This window comes from Colias eurytheme, chromosome 20, assembly GCF_061535395.1.
Source record: "Colias eurytheme isolate Ceu_HAF_F1 chromosome 20, ilColEury1 Martin Lab GWU primary, whole genome shotgun sequence".
Classification (NCBI taxonomy): domain Eukaryota; kingdom Metazoa; phylum Arthropoda; class Insecta; order Lepidoptera; family Pieridae; genus Colias; species Colias eurytheme.
The window spans coordinates 7,791,627-7,801,521 of NC_142999.1; the positions used below are offsets into that span (position 1 = coordinate 7,791,627).

The 9,895-nt window shown below is 32.2% G+C and overlaps 1 protein-coding gene across 1 annotated transcript; it reads left to right on the top strand.

Annotated features, from left to right (window-relative positions):
• The first annotated feature begins 345 nt into the window (after positions 1-345).
• LOC149899780 (uncharacterized) lies at positions 346-2,359 on the top strand. The gene is made up of 2 exons (XM_090114047.1): positions 346-568; positions 2,196-2,359. The coding sequence occupies exons 1-2, from the start codon at positions 346-348 to the stop codon at positions 2,357-2,359; spliced, it is 387 nt and encodes a 128-aa protein (XP_089970173.1).
• The last annotated feature ends 7,536 nt before the right edge of the window (positions 2,360-9,895 follow it).

Sequence of the window (9,895 nt, forward strand, 5' to 3'; positions counted from 1 at the left end):
GCTATACAGTATAAGATATTTATATATTTCAAATGTTATATCTTGTAAAATTCACTACTTATTCTACTGTGTTCCGTCACAGTCCTGAGAAAATAAAACTTATAGACTACAGGCCCATGCTGAAAAAATTAAGGGTCATTTGAACCACCAGATGACTTATCTAGAACGACATAAGAGCATGGTGGTTCAAATGACCCATAATTTCTTCAACATGGGCCTGTAATGTAATTGCTACTAATGAACATTACCTCATGAATCATTTTAATAAAACATACACATGAAACAGTAACAAGTATTGATCATTGCGCCACATGTATCGCTTGTTCCAACTTTTATTAAGTCAATATGTATAAAAAATTGTTCAAAGATATATTTTCTTTAAAAAACTTCATTTATTTTCGAATTATTTTCGGCTATTATTACGAGTTTACCTCAAACAAGATAGTAAATGTGCTGTTCAGATGTTATTGTGTAGCATACCTTATTATCAATACGTACTTTTTAATATTCTACGTTGATTTTATGTCTACCGACTTTTTCGATTATTGCTATGAATATGTTGTGATTGGTAAATTCGTTTTCAATTTGGTGATCGTGCTATGGTATAAGCAAGAATTTATTTTTAAGTTTTCCTCCTGCATTGCTGTTATGGATAATATTATGAAATCTGATATACACTTCTGCTGTGGACATATTTCAATACTATTTTCTCTTTTGATACTTATCGTTTATTTTGTGCATTCCATCTTAAGCTTTTCAGTTGAAAAATTTGTTGAATATATTATAGTTGTAAAGCTTCTAGAAGCAACCGAGTTTGTTTCACATTTACCTGCTTCTATTTTTTTTGAACTACTATGGAGTCGTATGTTATCTCTCCACCGGTATATTACCGATACGGCTTGTCCCGAAGAATTGGATTCCGATATAAGAGTGCATCATTTAAAGAAATTTTTATATATGTACAAAACATTGCTAGATGTAACGCAAGAATCTATAAGTTTTATAAAATTGTTGGTGAGTAATGACATCGCAAAAGTAAAAAAAATCAGATGTTTTGCGCGAAGTGACAGTAGTACCCACCTCAACGCTTCGCTTATGAGGCGTGCAATAGAAATGAGTAAGTATAATATAAAAACTCTATATGTGCTCAAATATTTCAGACTTTTGTTGATGTCGTATATCTTTTCATGAAAGTGAGCTTTGACGTCACTTGGGGAATATCAAGCGCAATTCACGACGTAAGTGAAAATTTTATTTGCAATTTTTTTTAGTTACAAGAAAATCGTATTTTACTCAGCTCAAGCATTTATTATTAACCGCTACTTCGTTTCGTCCATATCAGTTTATTTCACTCCATCATCACGAGCCCATATACGTTGCCACTACTGGGACACGGGCCTCCTGTAAGGGTTCAGACTATTATGATCCACCACGCTGGCCAAGTGCGGGTTGGCGACGACATCTTCGAACTTTTGATTCTTCGACATGCCGTTTTCCCCACTATGTTTGCCTTCACCGTTTGAGCAGTATTGATGTTATCAACATATGCAGAAAAATCGAAAAATTACTTTATATGTCTCGAATTCCCGACTTATCGATTAAAAGTCCGAGGTCCTCACCACTGCATGTTTTTGTACAAATTTTTATCTTAAATATGGGAAAGAGAAGAAGAACGTAAAATTTGTCTAGTCTCAATTTCCTAATACCTTATGACCATACCCCTTAATTCATGGGTATAGTTGTGATGTATATAAATACACAGTTGTAGTGTAGTTCTATTTATTGACCGATAGATTTGATGGACGTTAAATAGATTTATGTTCGTTTTATTTTTAAGGGAATCAACAAGTATACTATAAATTTAATGATTCATACATTGGAAGATACTTATCTTATCTTCTTACCAGCTATATTTCTGGAATTGGCCATGTATGAATATGACAAAATAAAGACGACTTTGTCCATGGAACTCTTATACTGTACTGGTAATAATATTTTATTAAAATGACACCAAAATAAAAATTAAACTAACATCTTTCATTTTTTTTCTACAACGCTAGCTGATTAGCATTAATGAGATTTCAAACTGTAATTATTTTAAATGACATATTTTAAGGATTCGAAAATTGTTATAATATTTAATGTTACGAAATATGATGCTGTTTATTTGTTTTAATTACCTTCTCTTCTTACAGATAAAAATCATCGAGAAGTTATATATGCTACATTAGAGTTCATTGAACGGCGTCCACTAAGCTTCTCTCTTTGGCGAATTTTTCCTATGAATATTAGACTTATTGTAGGTTTTTCTACATGGTCTATAACTTACATAATTACTCTCTTATCGTTTGAGTTTTAAATGAGCAAATTCATTGTGAGAAAGGCAATTTAAATATATTTATATGGCCCTATATTATATCCATAACTGTATAAATAAATAAAGTACCGCTTATAAAATAATGAATTGATTTATTCTTATTCTTCAGACAGATAATAAGACGTATGTATAATAATATGTCTATGAATGTCATGTAATATGTGATTTGAGACAAGAACTTCATCATTTTCTTATAGTAGGGGAGCCCAGGATGCTAAATGTGGATTTACTCGAGCGTCACGGGAACCTATTAGAATTGGTAGATTAGACCATAGCGAGAAAAAAAGGTCCTATAATGTTTTCACTTTTAGCGGTGGGGAAGGGTTTTTTGATTTTTTTTAATTTAAAAAAGAAAAAAATTGGCTTGGAAATACTCAAGCGCGTTAGATATTGATATTTTGCATGCTCCAGGACGTCACTGAAAAAAAGTATACGTTAATCTGACGATTTAAGTGGCGATTTAATCGCTATGAAGAAAGGGTAAAAAATTAAAGTAATATTATTCGAGCGCGTCAGATTAATATATGGGGGGGTTAATTACAATATAAGAAGTCCCCATTTCGCTAATCTGACGATTCGAGCTCAACCTTAGGGAATTATGGATTATTCAAATTTTCTAGCGGGGCCCCTGAGCGCACCCACCAACCATAACTGCTCATATTGACTAGAGGTACTAATGAATAGCTAAGGTACCGTCCCTTATAGTAATCTGACGCGCTCGAGTAAATCCCAAAATCCCCTCTTGGCCTCCCCTACTATTACGTTTATGCATTCACTTTATGTGTAAAAATTAAAAGAGTGAACACTAAACGAATATTCCATCCCATTACTATTTTCCAAACATATTTTATCAGCATTCAGCACTGCTCTATATTGTAAAAAAATGAGATATACTTAAAAATAAACTAACCATTCTTATTAAAACTGTTTAATCAAACAACTTTAGTAATTGTCGGCAAAGTGTATTACTTTCCAATATTACGACGTCCATAACACAAAATTAAAGTAGTTTGGAGCGAGTATTGATCAAAATTGTGTTGTAGTATAAGTTTTCATTTACATACGGAAGCAGCACTAATAATGTTTACCAAAAATTACAATCTAGACGTGTCCATTAGATCGGTCCTTATATTTCGTATAATATTCGCCCATTATTACGAATTTTCGTCCATAAATCGAATTAATATGTTATCCAAATGCTATTGTGTATTATTAATTATAATTCTATTAAGTGTATTACTTGCATCTCTTAATATTTATGTATTCACAAGTGTAATTGGTTCCAGTTATGTAGCAATAGTGTGTATAAAACATATCTATACATATAATAAAATCGTAGGAAAGTCAAAACTGTACATTGAATATTTTTTTAAAAGAATACATAATCCATGATCTATAATCGATATAGAAGCCAAAAATATAGTTTTTAGAATTTTTGTCTGTTTGTCTGTTTGTCTGTTTGTCTGTTTGTCTGTTTGTCTGTATGTTTGACCGAGCTAATCTCGAAAAGTACTGCATAGATTTACTTCAAATTTTGCATGAATATTCCTAAGAGGTCGGGTGAGGATAGTTTAAACATATTATCATGATATCACCTTCGGGGGAGGAGCTGTGAACCTTTATTTTTCTTACATATTCCGTGTACTACGACAGCGTACAATCTAAAGACTCATGTTTAAATGTTGGTTTCGAGTAAGCCATGCTATTATCTAGCTTTACAAAATAAAAACTATGACATTTACGTAATTTGGGCAGAGAAACAGTTTAATGAATTTAGGAGTATAAAGACAAATCTGAAACAGCGCCATCTATGAGATTTCGTAAAAATCAAATCAATTTACATGTTAACACTACTGAAAATACTGTTGAATATTAATAATTTAAATATAATCATGTTATTTATTTAACTCTTTAACCCATATCTTCCCTTCCCTATAAGGTGCGCTTATATTTCGTGTGAATGAACTACATTTTTAAAAGTGAGGGTAGATGTTTATTATTTTAAGTCAAACTAGACACCATTACAATCTCAGAGCAATATTACAATTAATCTAATATTGATTGTGTTCATTGGTTACATTTTTAAAATCTTCGTGTTTTATAAATTTATAAAGAATAGAAAAAATTCGATCACGAGGCGGGACTCGAACCCACATAATTTCGTGATCGAATGTTTCTATTCTTTATAAATTTTTATTATTTATAAATTTATATTTATAAAGCATTTGAATGTCATAAAACCAAAAATATCAAATTCAATCTTTGTGTTTTGTGAATTTTCACCATGCGTTCCCACAAAAGGTAAGTTGTTACTTTTATAGGTATTTATTATTTATAATGATAGCAATTCATGTTTTTTAAAGTGAAACTTTTATTACATCGTCTCAAACTTTTTGGTCTGTGTAGCGCATGTCGCGTGACGGTCGAACCGTACGATAATTATCGTACAAATACGATAATTTTGTGCCTAAGTTTCACTTTTACCGTGGTTTCATAAAACCACACAACATTTTTATTGGTTTTATAGATAAAGGTTTTATATTACACTTTTAGAATGAAATAATAAAATGATGAATTCTTTTTGACTTTTACAAGATTTTGAGGTGCGTTGGGAACAGTAGTTTGTTGATAAAATTTTAATTGTTAGTAGCTTTTTTTATAGATTTACAGTTAACTTTTGATTTTTTATTTACAGATTCAATGTTCATAAAATTATATCGCCTTTGGAAGACGATTTCTGCTGACAATTTTACAACACCACTTGAAAATTGATGATTTGATGATGAAGATAGTGGCAGCGAGGATTAAGTGGAAATTAGTAATCATCCGCTTCGTCAATTTTTGACTGAAGTTAATGTCCAACGTATGGTTCAATCATTGGAAGTATCTCGGGTAATTTTGGAGGATATTTTTCAGGAAGGAGAGAAGGGGCAGCCAACCACATATCAAAGTACTACGTTTTAGTACCGAAAAAAATGTTATTGCCAAATGAAACGTAAATTTTGCACTCACAACTGTACAAGCTATGATTTTTATTCTGACTTTGCTGTTATCTGATTATAATATTTATCGTTATGGCTATCGACCGTACTGGGATGAGAGTACATGATATACTCATCATCCAGGATTGCATAGAGCATTTTCACACTGAAAAAGATGTTTTCTTTGAATCGTAGTTGCTTCATTTATTTATTTTTAATCATTTCATTATATTTTATAAATAAAATGGAACCAACATAACTTTGTTGTGTATCATTTCTCTATTAATAACCCGTAGGCATATTTTCCAAGCGCCCCATTTAAGGTGCGGTCCTGAAATTTTAATGTATACTTTTGCCTAATATAAGCTCAAGCTCATTTTTAGATGAAAATAACAAAGAGAACTTATTTATTAAAATTTAGTAGATAAAAGAAATTATGTTACGATTTTATAAGAAAACACAGTATATTTTTATTAGGCGGCGGTGATTTTCCAGGCAAAAGATATTCATCAGCTCAATAAAATTGAATAGTATGTTGTTAGTTATTCTTTAAATTCACAGATTGTAATGAGCATTTCCGCATGCAAGTTGTATCGTAGTTTAGATATATCATAGTTTTGACACATTAAAGTTCCAACAAAACCCTCAAATTTTTGAGCAGAGTTGAGCAAGATAATTTAAAAAATGTGCTGTGTTAAGTATTATAGAAAAATTATTATTTCTTCATCATTTACATGTTGTTAAATGTTAGTAAAAATAAACTTTGACTGTTAATACTTTTGTTCAGTATTTACCTGTATGATTATTGCTTGGTAATTAATATGTAGGTATATTTTCATGTCGTATAGCTAATTATAAACATAAGTGTGATGTGAAACTAGCTGGATTTATTTTTACACACTCACAGCCATATATTTTATATTAAAATAGTGTTAATAGTGTAAATCATAATATTTTTTCACAATTAAAAATATTTCCTTTTTTCTGATGGTATTGGCATCGAATTAAACCGCGCTGTCGTTTCGTTCACTAAAAGTGATGTTATGAGGACCGAATATGTAGCCGCCTCAACTTACGGAAACGAGAGTAACCTGCGTTGTCTGTTAGTTATTGTATAGTCGAATTTAACGTTACATGGAAATTGGAATCTAAATATGTTATGTATACTTATATTAAATCTGTACATGAAATATATTTCCTAAATAACTATCACGGGGTGATTAGGGATCGACACTGATGCCAACGAAGCAAACAGTAAAATTTTTGTCCGTCTGTCTGTCCGTATAACCGTTATAGAAACAAAAACTACTCGACGGATTTAAACGAAACTTGGTACAATTATTTTACATATTCCTGAGCAGAGCAGTAAAAGTAGAGTTAAAGCTACACAGAAATCATATTGTATGAAAGAAATGTTCTCCTTATTATGTATATGAAAAATATCTCCCGACATCATAAATGTATATCTTTTATGGTTGACTCACAATAACACGTGTAACTTCCGATAGCTTAGGAGTTCGAAGCTTTCTGATTATATTTGTCTATAACACTCTCAGTCCGTTTCAACTCAATTTTTATTTTCATGCATCAGTGCCACCTAAAAAATCTTTATCTCGAAAATCGAGCAAAGCTAAGAAAATGAGAAATAAGAGTTCTCAAGAATCGTTAGAGGTAAGAGGCTTACTATAGGCCGAAAACAACATGTGTTATGCCGAGAACCTGAAACCGCTTCACAACGAGAATTGCGGCTCACAGCTGACCGCGAACGGCATGTACTATCCCGTGAGACCGAAACCTTCACTGAGAGGGTATAATGTCTCACAGCTGATCACGGCCGTCATATTTTATCTCGAGAATCTGAAACTTTTACTCAATATGAAGACCGTTTGACAAATGATAGGGTGCACCATAATATTATTCGATCTCTTGAAGATGAACATGAGCATAAGCAATGACTAGAGTAAGGACGCGAATATTACAATTAATTGAGACAAAAACGATTAATAAGTTTGTTTAATGAAAGATTAAGAATTGAAACTATTCGGTCTCTGGAAACGGACGAATAGCGAGAGGCCCCTCTTACTGCAGACAGATTTCGACATAGTCTTAATGACTTAGATTAGAGGTAAACATAGAAGATCAATCTACGAATTCGGTGGTGGGGTCCGACAAATATAAAAGTGGGTTTGCTTATAACCTCACAATTGATTACAGATCATCTTCTGTATAGGCGATATTAACGTAGTATGTTATTTTTGTAATGCTTTAAAGTGGAGTAAGGACAATTTTAGAACATGTTTCATCAGGTTAATTCGTATGTATGCAGTTTTAAATCGACATTAGAAGCTTTTCCTCAAGATGGTGAATGGTGATATTAATATAAAATTGTTATAAATGCCGATAGACGGACGTCTATCGGCACTCAGGAACTTCCTGGGCGTGTTATAACGCCCAGGCCACAGTATTACAATTTTTTCTACATCAGGGCGACGAATGTATTTTCGCATAGCAACGGAGGGGAACTCGCGGGGGGTCAAGTGACGCGGGCCACGTACCATTAACATGCTTATAGTTTGTGGTACCGAGCGCGAAAGAAAGTCATCGTGTTTTTGTTTTGTTACTATGTAAACTAACGTAATTTAATACTTAGGTACAATATATTCTATAACGGTGCGCGCAAACTGTTAATCTACATTTAATTTAGATTATTATTTGAAATACTAAGTAATGTAGAATAATTTAAATCACATTCATTCATGTTTTCCTCAGATTTTCGATTTCCTCCGATTTTAAGATTTTCTTATCAGTGTTCAATTTTAATTTAGTTAAATTTTATAAGAGACAATTAAGAACATTCAAAAATAAAGTGTCACGTATTTTTTTAAACGACGAATGATGAAAAACGACGTAATCGCGGACGAAGTCGCGGGCAACAGCTAGTTGTTAATATAATCCTGGGTTTGTGGTACAAGCAGAAACACATTTTAAATTTCTACTCATCTATTGCAGTTCTTAATAAATCCAAAACAACGGTTTCTCCTAATGCTCGTATATCCATATATGTAAATGTTTTTACTATATCGATATATCTTATTTACACATTATGTCTAATCCTTTCATACGGTAATAACACAATTATCGTGATATCAGTTCTAGAAGTATCTGAATATTTATCTCATTTACCAACTTCTATTATTTCTGAATTGTTTTGGATGCATATCTCGTTCTGGCAACGGGAACTTTACAAAATGTGCAACAATGAGAGCATGGGTGTAGACGGAAAAATACTACATTTGAAGAAGTTTCTTCGAAATTACAAAATGTTGTTGGACAATATGGGTAATGTGCTACAAATTATAAGGATATTGGTAAGCAAAAAGTGAATTTAGTAGTTATGTATCCATAGATATGTGTTTAAAATCGTCTGTATTTTTCAGATGCTCATTGACGTAATCTACATTTTTTTCAAATTTACATTGGACATCAACTGGGGTGTAGGTGCAATAATAGACAATGTGAGTTTTCATATTAATATTACTACTTAATTAATTCTATTGGTTTAAGATTAACCCTACAGTAGTCGCGTGTAACCCACATGTGATCCAGTGATACAAAATTGCAAATTTCAAAAAATCTAATTACGCCAGTTATTTCATCCTTCGTGTTCTCTAAGTTGAACAATTGCCGCATGCACTCAGTGCAGCGCGGAGAGTCGGTTGCGCGTGGTTGTGCAACAGGAGCTCCGCAAAATTCACGGTCTACGTACGTATGCTGCGCGAACAACTACGTAAGTTTTTTGTTGTGACTGTTTCATTTGTTTTTTACAAACATTATATTGTGATTTTAAAAATTATGTTACAGACTTATAAATTATTATTTTTATAATTAATGTATCTATTAATTTATATTTTCAGGTAACAACAGAGTTATTTAGATAATTATGGACAACAAACGAAAGAGCCTGATCGAGGCTTGGTTGGCCTAAGACCACTGTCGTGATGATCTTGGTGGCGACTAGTCAAGTTCAGATAGTAAAGAAAACCATGTAGAGAAGCAGAATTAGATGCCTATACTTGATATAAATTGAAACCGGAAGTAATATCTCCCTATAATCGCACTAAAAATGAAGAGGATCTGTTTGATAAAAGTGTTCACTGTATTTTTACTTTCTTATATTTTTCAAGTCCAGAAACAAGAAGATGGCTTGTAACCGGGTTCTGTTATCTGATCTACCTCAGCGCATTGAAGCGCTATGCATACATTCAGCAAATAAAGACTTTGAATCTACTCAATAATTTTTAATTAATTTGTGTTTTAAAAATGGTAGACAAAGCGACCTCACATGTCACTTTTAGATACGCGACGACTGTAGGGTTAAGTTACTCAGTCCAGTTATTATTCACTTACTAAATTTAGTTCCTAAAGCAGGATTCACAAACAATTGAAATCAGAGTTGACATACTTCTATCAATTACAATTTACTTAAAACCATTCCCTAGTATAAAATCAAATCCTTTTTATTTCAGGGTATTAGTGG

Coding starts and splice junctions, on each gene's coding strand:
- LOC149899780 (XM_090114047.1), top strand. CDS start 346: ATGTATAAAAAATTGTTCAAAGATATATTTTCTTTAAAAAACTTCATT. Junction 569..2,195: donor CTATGAATATGTTGTGATTG/GTAAATTCGTTT, acceptor CTCTTCTTACAG/ATAAAAATCATCGAGAAGTT.